We start from the raw sequence: 18,412 nt of genomic DNA on the forward strand, positions 1-18,412 counted from the left end.
TTCAGATCTCTCCATTTAATCCAGGTCGGTCTCAGCCTGCCCTGACCCTCCAAAACCATACATCTAATGCACATAACAGCAGAGCACACTAGAAGGCTTAGGCCAGAAAATACCTACTTCCCAAAAGGGGTAGTTTTAAACACGGAAGATAAAAATAATAGTCAGTAAAAGATGCACGTTAACATTTGGAGCGCAGGCATACTAAATTTGCCTGTCCTATCATGCTCCTTGGGTCAATTAGGATTATATCAATTCATACAGTCAATTCACAAAGAGGGAGCAGTCGAGCTGTGGCACTGAATGGCAGTGGCACAACACCCAGAGCATCTAACACCAGCAACCACAGAGGAGACAAAAGCGAAAAAAGGAAGGGAGACCCACGCCAATGGTGCCCGGTCCAACAACTACACTTTATAAAAATTCTACTTAAATACTGCTGTAATGTTTTATTAACTTCTGTTCATTTATTAATTTACTTTCATAGCTTATGTATGTGCTATTGCACCTTCCTGATAACACTCTCCTAACATATTTATATACTGCTGTCCTATCCCCTTCACTTATGTTTACTACTGTGCTTTCAGTGCTACTTTACTTTTCTGATCACTTTGGTTTACTTACTGTTTTAATTTCCTAACCTATTTATATACATCTACTCTTCCATAATCACTTCTATTTACTATTGTAATTTCTTATTCTCCTATTTAGAGACTATGGGGCTTCATAGTCCTTTCTATTTACTCCTGTGTTTTCCTACTTACTTGTTTCTATGCTGCTGCACTTCCCTAACTACTTCTGCACTAATGTGCTTTCCAAACCATTCTATTGCTGTATTACCGCTGTCCTACTTTCATGTAAGCACTATAACACGTTCATAACCCGTTTCCAAACCTACATTGTCTTGTTTTACTTTTTTCTACCATCTTGCCCTGTGCTCAACTCACAGCCGCTAATTATGAAATATCTCAATTGTTAGGTCTCGTTACAGAGAGCTTCAACTATGCTAGTGACTCATGATACCAATGTGTAAATAATATGTGAAAGAAGTAGTCCTGAGAGAGTGGGCTTTGGGTCATCCCATTTCAGCCTAATGGGTTTTACATGATTTGCCATTGGCTCAGTGACCTACCTGTCATAGCCAGGGTATTTTGAAGATGGCTATTTTGTTCCCTCTGCATTCTCATTGGTACTCAAGTAGCTGGTTTGTCACATTGCAGAAGTCTGGGTCAGTGAAAGTGCTTTTATATCCTTATTGTACTGACACAATGATGTTTTAATATCATGTTTAAGGCTTTTTAGGCCTCGCGCCAAGCGTTGCACTGCGCAGCAGTGTCGCGCAGCGTTAGACATTTTGGAGGTGAAAAACGGGGAATGTAAGTTGATGTAGGAATCGCACACGCACGAGCCCCATTGGCCTTTGCGTACATCTTATTGTAAAAGACTGCACGCAATTGGCCAGAGGCGTGCGCATATCTCCTCCCACGGCCTATTGGTGTCTTTTAGGCGCACCAAGCGCGTAATAGACACCAATAGGCCGTGGGAAGAGCAATGATTGTGCCCAGACACAGTTGTGACGCGCGCGCCACTTGTTTTTCTTTACTTTTGGTATAAGCACGGCACCCGCACTTTACTTTTGATGTTATAAGTAAAGCGCGGGTGCCGCGAATATCCCAAAGGTAAAGAAATAGATTTTTTTTCTATTTCTTTTCTTTTGGTATAATCGCGGCACCCACGCTTTACTTTTAATGTTATAAGTAAAGCGCGGGTGCCGCGATTATACCAAAGTAAAGGAATAGAAGCAAACATCTATTTCTTGACTTTTGGTATAATCGCGGCACCAGCGCTTTACTTATAAATAAAGCGCAGGTGCCGCGATTATACCAAAAGTAAAGGACTAGAAAAAAAATATATTTCTTTACTATTGGTATAATAGCATTTGCAGTGGAATAGCTCTAGCATTACTAAATGTTTGAGTTATTGGCATTGCATTATTATTAGCAACGCTAATAGCTCAAACTTTTACTAATGCGAGGCCTATTGCATTGCAAATGCTTGTTTGTTTAGGGAGACTGTTTACATGAATGACAGGCAACGACTATTCCCCCTCGAAGTTCATTTGTTTTACTTTGCCATGTTGATACCATGGATTTATACTTTTTGTTCACAAAGTAAGGATGTGCATGCACTTAAGGTTTTTTTAAAAAAGTTTTTTTACAGCTGCCTTGCAAATACTTGCCCATTGGAAAAAGTATTCACTGTGCAATATCATGCTGTTTATGCTTTTTTGCCTTCACTGCTTACAATGCAAACGTAACCTTCGGATTCCTCTTTATAACACTGTACATTGTGGGAACACCTCAAGTCTTCTAATGCAATCTGTTCAACAAAGGGCCCTTTTCCCCGATTCTATATTATCGTGGCCCTAGAGGCTGCTTGTTTATGGTATTTTTTTTCATGGCAGCTTGGAGGAGGACACAGTCGCTAAATTATTACCAAAGGTTTCCACTAATAAAAGGCCAGACCTATAACTTTGTCATTGCACATTTATAAAAGTAAACACAATTGGCTTTGCCTTTTTTTAATTACATTTTTGTTTTCTTCATGGCGTAAAACAATACATAAGAGCAATTCATGCAGGATAAAACATCAAAAAATGATTAAGCATCAGAGGAAGAGCAATCAAGTAGGGGCGATTGTACCAGACTGATTTCATTTATTTATTCATGACAGATAAATTCATTAATTAATAAGTTGGCTAAAACTATGACATAATATTACAGGAACATGCGCACATAGAAAGTTAAGCAATTTCTATATTCAATTAATCATTGCCAGCAATTAAAAAAATCCAGTCTAAAATTGATCAAAATCATTTCAAACTTGAGCAGCAAAGAAGTACTTCTTGCTTTAGCCAAAGCAAGTTCCAATTCATATATTTGATAGGCAGGAGAGCACCAGTCTAAATCTTTAGTGTCATTCTCTGAGATCCATGTTCGAGCAATACAGAGTCGGGCAGATGCCACCATAATTTCTGTAAGCTTCCTTCAAATTTGTATTTAACACTCATCATTTTCTCTTTGACATATAATTGTATGGAAAGGCCCAGGCTTAATGACATTTAATTTATCACCCCTTCCCAAATATTTGTAGACAGGGGAAGAGAGCAAATATGTGCAGGACATGGGCAGAAAAAAGATCACACATAGGAAATCTGCTTTTATCTGTCTCATCTATAGATGGGGTTACTCCCAATTTCAAAATTACATCTGGAGTATAATATAAAAGACACACCGTGCGCCACTGTTGTAGCTTAAGATTAACGGAGTATACACAGTTGTCCAGCAGATCTAAAGTCATCTCAACCTCCCCAGCTGAAACTTAGGATGTGAGCAGTCTGCTCCATTTCGCTGCTAGAAGCGGAGTGTCGTCTATAACAAGCTGTGTGAGTGCCTGATACCTCATACTTATAGTAGGTTTAAATTCCGGCTTAAAATAGTATAAAGAAAACTCTGAGCTGTTGATACCTTCCACATGCCTGCGACCCGTCCGCAACTGAAGGTATTTAAAGAAAGAATGATGAGGCAGTTCATTGGCATCTTGTAAGTCAGAAAAGGATCTAAAACCATTTAAATCAAATAAGTGGCCCATTATTGTAATCCCGCAGTCTGCCCACACTCTACTGGTTAAATCACGTGAAATATAAGAAAAAGCAGGATTATCCCATATAATGGTATCCTTGTTTATGAAGCCTGGAGAACATTTCTTGAAGACCCCCTTCCAAATACAGATGATATCTTTGAGTACTTTGAAACTTACCCTCTTGTAATAGTTAGGATCATCTAGCTGATAAAAGAAAAGCCTAGCTTCTGCTCCTAGAACGAGCTGATAGTAAAGCGGTGTTAGATTTGGTTCCCCATTGATCAGTAAACTATGTAAGCCACAATTGAAGGTGGCCCAGAAGTAGAGCTTAAAGTCCGAGAGTGAGAGCCCGCCTGTTTTAGAGGGAGATTTCAAAAGTCGGCTAGTATGCCTAGCCCGCCTGTATCCCCAGATAAAACTACCGATAACGCGTTCCAGACGTCTGAAAGAAGAATCCGAGACCCTCGGCAGAATTGCCCTAAACAGATAAAGTAATTTAGGGAGAATATTATCATTTTAATAATATTTACTCATCCGATAATGGTGAGTGGTAGCTTATTCCATGATTTTAATTTAATAATCATTGCAGATAGTAGAGTTTCATAATTTAATTTTACAGTATTAAAAAACATGGAGCATAGCCTAAGTACTAAATAAACCGTTAAGGTAGTAGCCCCGTGAATTGGGGAGTTGGGGGTAAAATTCAGAAGAACCTGCGTTTTAAGTAAATTCAGCAAAGAATTCCCCAAAGGTACATGCTTCAAGAAAAATCTGAGTAACTGCTGTTGCAGGGTTGGAAGAAAAAATTGCCACATCGTCAGCATATGCATATGCATATGCGTTGAGTTTGAATTTCCGATCAGCAAAGGCCCACAGTTGAATATCTGTGTTCCTAAGAAGGGACTGTATATGAGGCTCAATATAAACAGTGAAGAGGAGGTGTTGTATATTGGACACCCCTGTCTTGTCCCACAATAAATATGAAAAAAGTCAGAATAGCTCCCAGCATACGTGACTCGAGCATGTGGAGTCATATAAAGTGCCTGGATCAATTTAACAAAATTGTCCCCTAAGCCAAAAGCAGATAGCGTGGCCCATAAGCAATCCCAAACCACCTGGTCGAATGCCTTCTCTGTGTCAAGTAATATACCCATCCTCATATTACATTTTTGGTGATATCAAATGCCGTTATTGCTGTGTTAGTATTGTCAGTAGTATCTCTGCCTGGGAGAAATCCATGTTGCTGTAGTGATATTAGAACCGAGATCAATGGAGCAAGACGGTGGGCTAAAACTTTAGCAAACCATTTGGCGTCTGTGTTAATCAATGAGATATAAGAACCCAAGTCATCTGCCGGTTTGTTCTTTTTATGTTAGTTGCATTCCAGATGTCTGGTATTGTCGCTCCTACTTGAATATATTGAATCACATAGAGAAATTCCACACTCAATATTTCTCTGAATGTCTTATAAAACTCCATTAGGAGCGCATCCCCCTCTGCAGCCTTGCCAGATGATAGGGCTATTGGAGCACCCTCAATTTCCAGACTTGCCTGTTCCTCTGCAAGAGAGGGTAAGTGACACTGTTCGAATATATTCCCGGCACTTCCCCTGATCGAACTTCTGTGACTAGCTGTACAACTTACTATAAAACCTAGAAAATTGATCCAGAATAAGTTTAGATTTGGTATAGAGCCTACCATCCAATCCCTTAATGGCCTGAATGTTACCCTTAGTTTGTTGCTCTGGAATTTGATATGCTAAAACTCGGCCAACCCATGCCCCTTATTCATATTGGTTCTTTATTTTACAAATCTAGCCGCGACCTGTTCATTCAGTCTACGCGAGATCACATTTCTAACAGTTGGCCAAAGATTTGGCGTTCATCTGTAGCGCCTTGAGTTATTTTGAAGGCCTGTTGTATCTCGAGCTGACAAACAGTTTGCAGAAGAGTATTCGCTTCTTCAGTACTAGCTCTATTTCACTTAATCACATATTCTAACGTTATGCATTGGACATATGCTTTCATAGTATCCCATACAATTTAGGGGGAGCGGATCTTCTATTATGAGTGAAAAATTCCCTATGTAAGCCTGAAATAGACTGAATATACTTGGTATTAGTTAGTAAATGCAGAGGGAAGGTAAACCTAGGGCTATCGGGCTTATCCCATTTCAGATCAGGTGAAAAGGTAAAATCAATCAGGTTGTGATCTGAGACTACCCTTGGGTACATGGTCCTCCTCATATTATCTAACAGTATACACGTAGTTAAAACCATGTATATCCTTGAATAATGCTTATGTGGGTGAGAATAGTATGCATAGCGAGAGTCTGATGGATAGAGAGTCTGCCACGCGTCACAAATACCATATAACTTAATCAGATCATTAACGCTTTGCCAGTGCTTGTTTTTTTTGACATTGTTGACATAATAAAAACCTGCAAGTGCAACAAATCTGAGGTGGACGCTCCTGCCTTCTCCTCCTGCTCTGTTCTTCTATTGGCACCAGAGAGTAGTAGATGCCACTGCCCCCCTGTTCAGATGGCACGATGCCCAGCCAACTGCTGAAAGGTTGCAGCCTTATCTCACCTCCACCCAGTGCTTAATTTGTAAAAAATGAAGTGCAGGTGCTCAAATGTTTGTCAGAGGCCACACCTACTTTTCTCTGGCTCCGCCCACTTCATCCACTGGCTCCACCCACTTACTATATTGGCTCCACCCACATTTTCAACTGGCTCTGCTAAAAGTTAGAGGTAATATATATATCTGGCTGATCCGAAATTTCAGCAAGGGAGCCTTCCTCATAGTAAGGTTTTGATAGGAGGGTCCCTTGCCTTGTGAACATTTTGAAAAAGATTAACTCAAAAGTGCATTTAAAGCACAATGTTGTAATAAATTAGCTAAAATCACTAATGCATTGAAAAGGGACCATTTCAGTGCTGTATGTGCTGATTTGGTGAGAAAGGAGTACAATACTGGGGTAGGGTATGCCATTTTTAACAGTCTATGAATTCTAAGGTACAACTTTTACATAGCTTATGTGCCAAAATGAACCAAAATGTTGTTAAAACACTCTAAACGGAGAAAGTGAACAACATCATGCAATGTACTTGAATTAGTCAGTCATCATGGCACTTCCAGTGGCCGAAGGGGTATGTGATTATTCAGTACACTAGAGTATTTTGTTAGAGAAACAATTGAAAAAAGAAGAGGATTACCAAGTGGGCTTGTTACTATAGCTTAGACCCTGGGGGATAGATGTGCATTTATTAGACACAGATTAGTTAAATAAAATATGGAACTATGCAGTTCTGTATCACACAGACACAACAGATTAGAAAAGAGGCATATATTCCAAATATGACTTTTTAATTCAAGAATTGTATCTTACCAGAAAGCTCAGCAAAATGTAATCTCCACCAAAAGGACCTAGAGCTACCTAGGCCAAAGGAATAGATAATGACGAGGCAGTTTGAATTTCACAGTATTGCAAGTCAGACTCCTAGCTATTAGTGCAAAATGGCCATAGTCAGTCTGTCAGTGCCATACAAAATGTAAACCTATAAAGACAAATAATGTAACATAAAGCATATAAATACAAATAAATATGTTCTAAACTGAAAAAGCAAGGTAAATCTTATAAAAACAAAATAAATTATATAAATTATAATAAATATAACATCCAAAACAAGAGACAGCTATAAGAAAATATTAAATAAATTGACACTGTCAATCAATGCAAATAAATAACCTATATAAAGTACACAACAATTAAATTTCCCCAAAAGTCCAGTAAAGCCTAACTTTTTTAAAATATTGCAATGACCCATTTTTCAGTTACACTGGGCTAGCATCTATTTTTCTAGAAAAGCCCACACACAGTCTAAATCACTTGTGCATTCCAAATCCTCCTCTTTCCTTGCTTTACTCCTAGTGTCATCAGCTGCTCTCCGCCCTTTTGCAAGCCATGACTGAACATAGGGGATTGGATTGAATCTCTTAAATGGTGGACCAACAAGATTTAAAAACATTAAAGAAGATATTGTTTCAGTCAGCAATGATGCTCTTGTAGATGTGCAAATGAGATTCATTTGAGAAAAGCCCCGCTCACATTCTGCAGTACTGATAGCAATAGTGTGCAAAGCCATCAAAAGCTCCTTGAACTGCCTTTTAATTTCTTTTCCTCCAGATTCTTTATACTCTCTGTATGCACGTATGGTTTCTCGGCTGGCAATGTTGAATCTTTTACACAGAGACTCAATGTCACTTTCACCATAAAGAACAGGTAGCTCATCAGGCCAGTACTGTTTGTATAAAACTTTCACTTCGTTAATCAGCGTCTCATAGTCAGCCTTTTTGTCAGCAGAATTAGTACCGCCTGTAGACAACAAACGATTTCTCAGATTTTCTGCAAGGCTACGAAAAAACTGTCCCTGTTCAATGATTTTGTCAGTGGTCTTTCCTTTGTGCAGCATCACACCCTGGAATATATTTTCTTCCATTGCCTTTTTACACTGTGAGAAATGCTTTCCTTGCCGGTCTACCATTGCCTCAAACACTGCTATTTGCCGACAAATAGCTCGATGGGCATCAATAATTGTAGAATCACGTTTCTGTAACTCGAGTGATAACTCTGATAACTCCTGAAGAGCATCATACATGAGGCCAAGATTAGCAACAAACTGGATAGATGATAATCGCCTTCCTAGGCCGGTGTACATATTTCGATTAGAACTGTCATGGGAAGCATCAACAGCAGCACTAGTAAAATGCTTGTAGAGAGCAGGATAAGCATTCCAAACAGCTTCTACTGTTCTAAAGCTTGATGCAACCCAACGAGTATCTAACACTCTACCTATTCTGCAGAGCTGAATGTCAAGAACTTCTGCACACTCCTTTAGCTCCAAACGGTTTTTAACAGATGTGGCAAACAAAGAATATAGCTTGTCGAGTAAGTTTTTGAAGTGATTTGTAGCGCCAATATCTTTCATGACATCATGAACGGCAAGTTCCAGGCGATGTGCTGAGCAGTGCCAGGCTACAATATTGGGAGAGATTTTTTCTTGCAACCTCTTTATAACACCACTGTGACGGCCAAACATCACTGAAGCGCCATCACAGGCAACTGAAACCAGGCATTTGGAGAGAAAGTCCTCACTTATATTAATAGGATCTTTTTTTAGAGCAGACAGTAAACTACTTACTATGCCGTCAGCTGACAAATCACTCAGCTCAATGAGGTCAACAAAAATATTAGCTGGTGAGTCCATGCCAGGTAGCTGCATTCGCATGTACACAATTAAAGAACTTTTCCTATTTAACGCAGTGCCTTCATCTAGTAAAATACTTATTTTTGGGGAAAGTTCAATAATTTGAGCAAATATCTTCCTCTTCATTTCTGAGGATATGTGGCGTTGTATGTTTGCGCAAGCTACATTGGAGTGCAAAATTCGACCCATATCCAGTCCATTTAACTGGTGGCAGTCTATCTCTGTTTCAAAACCATACGCTGGCCTGTTCCGCTTTGCTTCCTTATAAGCTACACGGAATATTCTGGATGTTGATGACATTTGTAAAGATTGAGCTTTGGCAGTTACTTGCAATAAAGAATCTTTTTTTGCATTTTCTAAGATTTTTAAAGTTGCAACATGAGCCTTGCTTTGTGCATGTTCTCCAATCTTTTTTCTCAATGATTTTTGCTGTTGTCGTGGATTTGTGCCATATGCCTTCACAGTAGAGTCAGTCCATTCTTTGGACAATTTCATTCCCCTGGATTTCTCAGCACCAAGATCACGGACTTGGCGACACACAGAACAGCCAAGGTTAGTGCCTTTAACAATTAACCACGGATGCTTGCGTTGGAAATATATCTTTTGATCGTGTTTCCAACCTTTAGGAAGAATGCCTTTCCTAAAAACTGTGCCTGAATGTGGTTTCAGCGATAATGTGTCAAATTGTTTGCTAGTGCTTGGAGTTTCCTCTGTCTCACTCTCAGCAATCTCCACAGCATGATACTGGTCATCTCGGAGAGGACTATCTTGTGTCTTTTCTTCTGTAGGTGTGATAACGCTGCTGCTAGTAGTGGTGTCCCTCTCATCTTGTGCCTTCTCTTGCACTTCATCTTCTGTGTTGTTCCCTTCATCCACCGGAAGTACATGGTCTTTTTTAGCTACTTTATTAGTAGGCTCCCCATCGTCTTTGGGCTTAAATTTTGTGAAGTAGCTTGAAATCTTCTTCTGCCCACTGTGCGACATTCTAGGGAAGCAAAGTGAAATAAAACATGCTAGACATGTGCGAAGTGTGATGTCAATTCAATTAAGTAATAATACATGCACAATTATTTTTTTTTGCAGTTTGCTCCAAAGAAATTTATGCATCTGCACATATATTACCATCTACTGTCTACAACTGACTACAAGTATAATCTTACTTTGCCGGGTTTGCCCACCCAAATTCAGACCTTTTGCAGATGAGCACTCACTGAAAAGAGGCACAAAGTCTTTAAAGTTTGCCTCACTTTTAAGCTTTGGCTTCCTGTAGCAGTAGCATGACAACTAAAGCAGGGTAAGGTGGAAGTGTGCAAAGTTAGTTACACACTGTGATTCACAAAAAGTATTCATTAATTGACACTCAAGGCCAGAATGGGAACCCAAAGCAGCCCTGGCAAGTTTTGTTTGACCAGCCCCCATACAGTGCATAGCAAGCAAGCTTAATGACTGCTAGAGATGTTTGCATGGGGGTCATTCTCCCCTCAAGAACATTTTTTTGAAGAGAAAAAAACTAAAATGGTGCACAACATATTTAGCTGTATCAACTTTCAAAGCATAGTAAATTGTACACCTAAATGAGGACGTGCATAGCCACCAAGGCCAGAAAGCATGGTAATCTCACAACTTGGAAATGTCAGACAAAGGCACCCAGGCTAGAAATCATGGAAATGTCAAACAAAGGCACCCAGGCTAGAAATCATGGAAACGTCAGACAAAGGCACCCAGGGCAGAAATCATGGAAATGTCACACAAAGGCACCCAGGCTAGAAATCATGGAAATGTCACACAAAGGCACCCAGGCTAGAAATCATGGAAATGTCACACAAAGGCACCCTGGCTAGAAATCATGGAAACGTCAGACAAAGGCTCCCTTACCCTCATCATGCGCAACAAATAGCTAGTGAGTGCATACTGCTGGCAACAACAAACATGATTGTGCATCGATTCATGATGATCAAACTAGCCTAAAGCCAGGGCATCAGTAACAACATTTAAGCAGTGTGACTTCCGAACATAAAAAAAGTTAATCTGTAGGCCTCACCTGCGCATTTATTATCCATTGCTATTTGCTTCAAAAAAAAAAAACAGCCCTTAATGTAGTAGTGTAACTTAAGTCAGTCAGAACATTTGCGCATGTTGCAGCTTGCCTGGCACAGCCCCAGGCCGAACCCCCACAGATTTTATGATATTTGAAAAGGAAGCCGAATCCTGCCCTGGGCCTGTAACCTGTACTGATTTCACCCAGGCAGCCCGCAACTGCGCAACAAATAGCCAGTGAGTGCACACACAACAAACCTGATCGTGCATCGATTCGTGATGATTAAACAACTAGCCTATGCCAGGCAGGGCATTAGAAACAACAACATTTAAGCAGTGTGTGACGTGACGTCCGAACATAAAAAACTTAATCTGCAGGCCTCACCTGCGCAGATTTATTATCCAGATTGCTTAAAACCAGCCCTTTAATGTAGTGTAACTGACTGTAACAACTAACAAGTAAGAGGTAGAAGATTTGCGCACCACACGCTGCAGCTTGCCTGGCACAGTGACAGCCAAGCAAGGCCCAACCCAAACCCCCACAATTTTATGAGCGTGCCCGGCCTGAAAACGAAACCGAATCCTGCCCTGGGCCCGGGCCTGCATCTCATCCTGTACTGCTTACAGGCAGCCCACGGCACAACTGCGTAACAAATAGCCAGGCAGGCAGACTTGACTGAGTGCACAGTTGCACACTAAACATGATCGTGGTGGTAAGTGGTCCGTGGGCTACAGAGGTGATGCGCTGGAGTTAGGGTGGGGACGTGGTATCTATGTCGGGTGAGATAGGAGGATGCGCAGACTTGGGCAGGGTGGGTGAGGTTTCACCTGGAGGACGGCGTTTGAAGGCAGAGCCTTTGAGGTGATGGTCTGTGGTCAAGGTGGCGTAGATGATGGTCTATGTAGTGGGGTGGGCTGTGGTGCTGAGGGCACAGTCCCTAAGATGGTGGTCTGTAGACGGGGTGGGTTCAGAAAACACTGACTGGAGGCGTGGGACCGCACCTTTGAGAAGTTGATCTGTGCTGTGGGCAGGCCAGGGTGGCTGCGGAAGCACTAATCGGTGGCGTTTAAACTTGTACATGAATAACATGTTCGTTAAATGCCATGTTTCGAAGAGCACCACAAACACATGCAGGTGACGTGAGGGTGAAAGAGCGCGCGCGGTGGCAGCCCGTCACATACCTGGCCTCCTTTCTGCGTGGCCTACGCCGTATCCAGTGTGACCCACGTAACATGGGTAAAAGCAGTTCTTCCACGGGTGGTGATAGCGCGTGCTAGTGCCACTTGCAAGGCGCCCCGAGACGATAAAGTGTTCGGGGCACTGATGTACAATGTGTGCTGCTGGTAACGCGCCTCGTGATGGAGGGGGCGCTGCCTTAGGGTTGGGTTGGTTGGCTGACCTCCTTCGGGGGCATTCGCGGACATTCAGATTCACTCATTGGGAGTGGCACACGGACGGAACATCTTTGTGTGCGTGCGTTGGGAATTAATTAGAAGGTGTGTGTGGGGATGTGCAGAAGGAGGGACGTGCAGGGGGGGTCTATGACTCAGACAGGAAGGCATGGGGAGGGCCGTGGAGCCAGGGTCTGAGGCGTTGTGCCAGCCCATGCCTGCACACCCGGTTCACCGCTGCCCACCTTCCTCCTTCTCTGCCACTTCAGGCAGTAAGTATCTGTCTATCTATCCTCACCCCACCCCTGTGGGTTCGGTAATCAGAGCCTGGTGATACCATTATTACCACCTCAGAATGGAAGGGTGGGGTGTTGGAATCTGCGACCAACTCTTCCCGCCACCGGGCAGTGCCCGCGCCCTCCACACCCCCGGAAGGCACAGCAGGCACAAAGTGTTGCCAGGAGCCAACGTATTGTGCCAACGAGTACAAAAGATGGGGCTGAAACACCGCTCCGGGCACTCCCCCCGCCCAACCCCGTTTGGTAACCAGTGCCCGCCGCCCGGTCAGACTCCAGGCAGGCCTGGGCAGCCAATCATCTACTTCTTCATGTGATAATGTTGTGTAATCAATCATGTTACATAACCCTACCCTCCCAACCACAATGATAATAATTTTAAAAAAACGTAATCCTTCCTGCGCGCCTGCGGCCCCCGGCCCCGCCGCCCCAGCCCAGGCCCTGCCCAGGCTCAGCCCTGCCTCGCCTCGCCTCACCTCACCTGCCTGAGCTGCCTGCTGCCTTATTTCGGAAATTCGGCCGGCGCCACAGGCCTACCAAAAGCCAGGCCATCTTGTCCCTGCCTGAGGCGCTACAGTAGCAGTGGTGCACTAGGTAGATGGTTGGGTCGACCAATAAGTATTAAAAACCTGGCTGACTCACTGGTCTGGCCACCACCAGTAAATTAATGATAATTTAAAAAAAAACGTAATCCTGCGCGCGCCTGCGGCCCCCGCCGCCCCCAGGCCCTGCCTCGCCTCGCCTCACCTCACCACCTCACTCACCTGCAGTGCCGCCTCAGCTGCTGCCCTGCCTGCCTTATTTCAAATTCGGCCGGCGCCGGCCTACCCCCAGGGCCAGGCCCAGGCCCACCGCCCCAGGCCATCTTGTCCCTGCGGACCCTGCCTCCAGGGCAGCGCTGCTGTAGCAGTGGTAGGTAGAGTCGGTCGGGTCGGGTCGACCAATCACCAATGACCAATCACAGTGTTAAAAAAAACCCGACTCACTGGTCTGGCCACCACCACCAGTAAATTAATCACGCTCACTCACTTCACGCCACGGTTCATTGTTCAATCAAAATTTATTTCTCACCCCACTGCCAGCAGGCCTCAGTCTGGTCCCCGCCCTGCCCTGCCTCGCTCGCCTCGCACCCAGGTCCGGTCGCCCTCAGGCTCTCACCTGCTGAGCAGTGACGGTGTCGGTGAGCTCTCGCAGTCGCCGGCCGCTCCCAACTCCGAGTCGAGTCTCAGTCCCCCGACCGACTCGGCGAGTCCCCCACCAGCAACTTTGGAGTTTGGGCGGGCGAGGCCGGGGTCGGGAAGAGGTGCGGAGTGCGGACGTGCGGTTATGCAGGGGCGGGCAGAGAGAAAATGCGCGTGCAATGCATTTTGCATGCAATCATCTGCGCACGCGTCACTTCCTCTGGCGCGCACAGCCCCAACCCCCGCAGCAAAGCCCTGCCCAGTGCCTGCCCCTGGCCCCTGCAACTAGGCTGCAAAAAGAAACAAAGTTACAATTTCCAACGGCAAGTCCCGGACTCTCCCGCCCAGGCGGCGCCGACTGGGGCCCTGATCCGCGCCGCGCCTGGGGAAGTGGAATTCATTTGAGTTGACTTGACTTCTTCTGTCTTCTTTAACTTTAACTAAGAAGTAACTCCAGTCAGTGCCACTGCCTGCCTGACAGTAATAATACACAGCAGCGCCACACTCTCTGTGCCTGCCAGAGAGTCATCACCACGCACCAGTCAGTGCACTGCGCACGCAAACAGAGACACGCACGCACGAGTCTAAAAAATGAAAATGAGGCAGAGAACAGGTGCACTTTAATGCCGAGTGATAGACCCGGCCCCCATAATTAAGTGCCGGTGCTGAGCACCGGCAAGCCCCGGCTCAAATTAAGCCCTGCCTCCACCGCTTCATTCACTGTAAATTCTAAATTCCTCCCGCAGGGCCTTTAACCCTCGTCTTTTAATTCTACACAAATGCCACCTCTTTAACAGAAATGAATTATTAATGTTTAGATCGCAAACATTTCCGCCCTTGCTTATCTTTATAGACAGCGGTTTCTGTGCAGCTTTAGCCACCTCTTGTAATTTCAATGCCTCAGCATTTGAAAACTGCTGCACTTTTCCAGCCTCTTCTGTGTGTACTACATTTAACTACCCTACTTTCTTTTTTAAACACTAAAGTGCTTTCCAAACCTCCCCTCTTCAAGTGAGAAGGCTCTTAAATCCACCCATTCAAACCTCATAAAAAATAGCACATTTGTTAAAATGGCTGTATAGTTCTTAAATATGTCAATCTGATATTTGTGTTTAGGACAGTTACATGTTATGTTTGATTTGTCCGATCGGTCTCGTTTGTAAATGTAACTTCCGCTTTTGCACTAATGTTTTTCCTAAGTTGACAGTTTTGTGAAAGCTGTGTATTTTGTTTATTTGTGTTCGATTTGTAAAGAAAGGATAATCACGTCAGGCAAGGGAGTATTTGCATCATGCTGTTCTGCACTTATTTCACTGTCCCCTCTCTACCCTGTTGCATGTCTAAATTTCTGTCCACTCTGTTTTACTTATTTAATCATTTTTTCTTTTCACCCTCCTGCATAAATGTGAGTTTTTTTTACCTGTCCACCCTGCATCATTCACTTCTTAAACCACATCTGATTTTCACCCTGCTGTCATTTCTTCACTTGTCCACTCTCCCCCACATCAGTAAACTCTTATGTCCACCCTGCTGTACATTTTCACCCTGCACTAATTTATTCACAGCTTAACCTTCCATGTATTTTTATTTTTTTTATTTACTCCATTCTACTTCGTCGGGTCTCCGAGGCTCTGAAGGAGCTTCACGTCAATTTACTTAACCCCTAAAGATTTGCCTGGGTTCTTCTCTTGTCCACACTGCTGCCTGTTTCTCTTTTCTCACTGCTGCTCTTCGTATCACCTCAATGAAACCCTGCTGATCTCTCGTGGTCAACTATTGTGTTTATACCCTCCTTCACTTTCTCAGTTACTTCTTTTTTACCCAACTGTATTTCACTGATCTTCTCTGTAGTTCCCTGGGGCATTGACTGAAGCATCCCTTACTTTACTGTCTGGTTATTTCACTTTCCCAACTAACTGAAATTGCCAACATACATAGGCAGCTAGGCTAAAAGCACTCCCACAGATGCTGTCACATAATGCATTCAAAAGTGGACCATGTGTATCTCTCCCCGTGCATCTTGGTACTTCAACATCTATGCGTCTAGAGCGGCATTGACCAAATGTTGGGTTTCTTCCTATGCACAAGACTGAAAAATGACTTCTCCCTAACACCTGACTACTTTGGGTGGGTGGTGTTTGTACATTACTTTTTTGCTTTTAACAATTTTCTTTTTTCTTCCTTTTGATATTTACTGTACACCACCAGCTTCAGGCAATGCATTCGTGGTGGCACAGTTTCATTGGATAACCCTTACAACGCCAGGGCCATCTCCCTAGGAAAGTTCCACTTAGAGCCTGTGTGTGTATCCTGTGCAAGTATAGCACCAGTGTGCATGCGGTATTGAATGCTAGTGCATCCCTGCAAGTGTTCAGTTCTGCAAGAAACGTTTAAGTCCTTTTTATGGACCAACGTTGACATATCGGTAAGGAGGACTCAGTTACATGCATGGTAGATATGAGGTCTTCTCCAAGACCCTTGCCTTTTCAACAGTCCTCAGCATCTCAAGATCTTCTGACCAACCTTCAGGTGCCAAGGCACAGCAATGCTGCATATTTATTGGCAACAGTTTGACTATAAACCACCACCTCTAATTATTATACACCCAAAGGCATTGAGCTCCTTCACCCCTCCTGTGTTCTGCTCTCTTACATATAGGAGCCTATTCCAGTTCCTCATATTCAGACACACTGCTATCCTGAGATAAGGGCATCATTTTCAGAAATCTAAAGGAATATTTTAGTTCAACTCTTCAGAGCTCATACTTAGCCAGACCATGCAATAAAACTGTAAAATGTTCTATGATCAAAGCGGTGCAGCCTCAAAAAGGAATATTTGACTCCAAAGCATGTTCCGCAGTTCTTTTCTCATGCTGGCTCGTTTTCAAGCTTCGTAACCTCTTTTAGCGTGGGGGATTTCTGTCACTGATGAGTCTCTTTCAACACAAACCAGTCCTCAGACTAAGCCAGTTCATTTTAATGACCTGCCACAGAGCACTTGAAAACTCGCCAGCATTATGAATGTTCATTATGTCCATCAGCAATTGTCCTGTTGCAATGCTCCTTGCTCCTCACTCTTCCTATGGATTAGGCTAAAAATCTAAAACCTGTGAAACTCCGGTCAAAATAGTTTTCATCTCCCATATTGGAGTAGACCACCGGTCTGTAGTCCATGCTTTTCTGCTGCATTGTTTCAGAAAGTTTCTTCACTCTAACTCCAGAAAGACACAGATTCATACTGAGTCTCACGGTTGTTACTTTTTCTCGGCAGGGATGATAAAGACTTGGTACTCTTATCGCATGCAGTTTCTTTGGCCTCCTTGGGTTCTCATTTCATTTGTAGCAGACATACGCATTCTCAAAAACTCTTCACATTTACCGAACTCGACGTGAGTCTGCCGGTAATGCTTAGGTTGCTAGACTTTTGCCAACACTCAACGGTCAGCAGGAAAGGAGCTTCATATTGCAGGCACTACTGGCCAGACCACTCGAAAAGCACCATGGACTTGGTGCAAGCAGGCGGCATGTAGGGGTGGGCGGAATTTGCGTAGTCGCGCTACACAAAGCTCCGTGAAATGGTAACAAATCTCTGCGAGCACGCAAAAGTTCCGCGGAATTTCTTGTTCCGCCCGTTTACAATGCTTTTTTCTTGTTCGCGGCTGTTTGCATGCTCGGGCGGAAATATCTTGCGAACATGAAATTTGAAAGCGCGAACAAGCCAAAAACCCCGCGAAGCTGCGTATCACTGAATTTTTAGCAATTCCACGTTCTCCGCGGAACGCGAAATTACCCAAATACCGCAAATTCCACGAGCGGAGCGGAATTTACTACCCAGGCCTAGCGGCATGTAATGCAGGTCACAGTGCTTATAGTATTCTGACGTCTGTGTCCCTGGGAGTCCAGTACCGTCCAGACCAGCACTTCTTGGGGGAGGGATCATGCTTTCTCAATCCCAGTATATTCTGAGGAACAGTTGCTCTGACAGGATTATTAGAAGGATGTAAACCTGTATCATTAGCGGAAAAGTACTGTCCCACCATCCCTAAATTCCCATGGCAGAAGATTCCTCCCTTTACTACAGAATAATATATTACCTATAATTGAAGTGTATCTTATGACTGCAAACCTCTCTGTGACATTTGCACTGAAAAAAGCCACCCCAGTAGCATAAAAACACCAAAGATCTCAGCTCCCTCCAAGACTTAAAGCTCTCCCCTATTTGCCTGTCCCAGCTCCCTACAGAACAAAGATAATTCTCTGGCAGCTATGACAGGGACTCTGCTCTGCAGGTGGAGACTTGATGTCTAATTGGGGCTTTCAGTGCAAATGTAGTAGACAGGAAAAAGAGTGCTTTGTTGGGTAAAGTATACAGAGCTCTTATTAACATCATTGGCATTAATGAGATGGGTGCTCCTGAGAGACGAAATGTTGTCTGTTGAGAAATTCTGATTAACTTTAATTAGTTCGAAGGGTCTTTGAGGTAGACTCCGAGTCCCAATACTTTTTGGCCTTCAGTTTGACTGATGATGAGTGATTCAAATAATGCCTGAAGCTGAGATAAAAACTTAGAGAGCAATCCTTTGCACTTTTCGGGTCC

General features: G+C 43.5%; 2 protein-coding genes across 4 annotated transcripts in view; one reads left to right on the top strand and one right to left on the bottom strand.

Annotated features, from left to right (window-relative positions):
• Nucleotides 1-18,412, top strand: part of LARGE1 (LARGE xylosyl- and glucuronyltransferase 1) — a 1,180,278-nt gene that overhangs the window by 587,908 nt on the left and 573,958 nt on the right. The gene's annotated exons all lie outside the window — the stretch shown is intronic.
• Nucleotides 7,495-9,894, bottom strand: LOC147734723 (E3 SUMO-protein ligase KIAA1586-like). Its single transcript, XM_086953576.1, has one exon. The coding sequence runs from the start codon at nucleotides 9,892-9,894 to the stop codon at nucleotides 7,495-7,497; it is 2,400 nt and encodes a 799-aa protein (XP_086809702.1).

This window comes from Lissotriton vulgaris, chromosome 1_2 (assembly GCF_964263255.1).
Source record: "Lissotriton vulgaris chromosome 1_2, aLisVul1.2, whole genome shotgun sequence".
NCBI lineage: Eukaryota > Metazoa > Chordata > Amphibia > Caudata > Salamandridae > Lissotriton > Lissotriton vulgaris.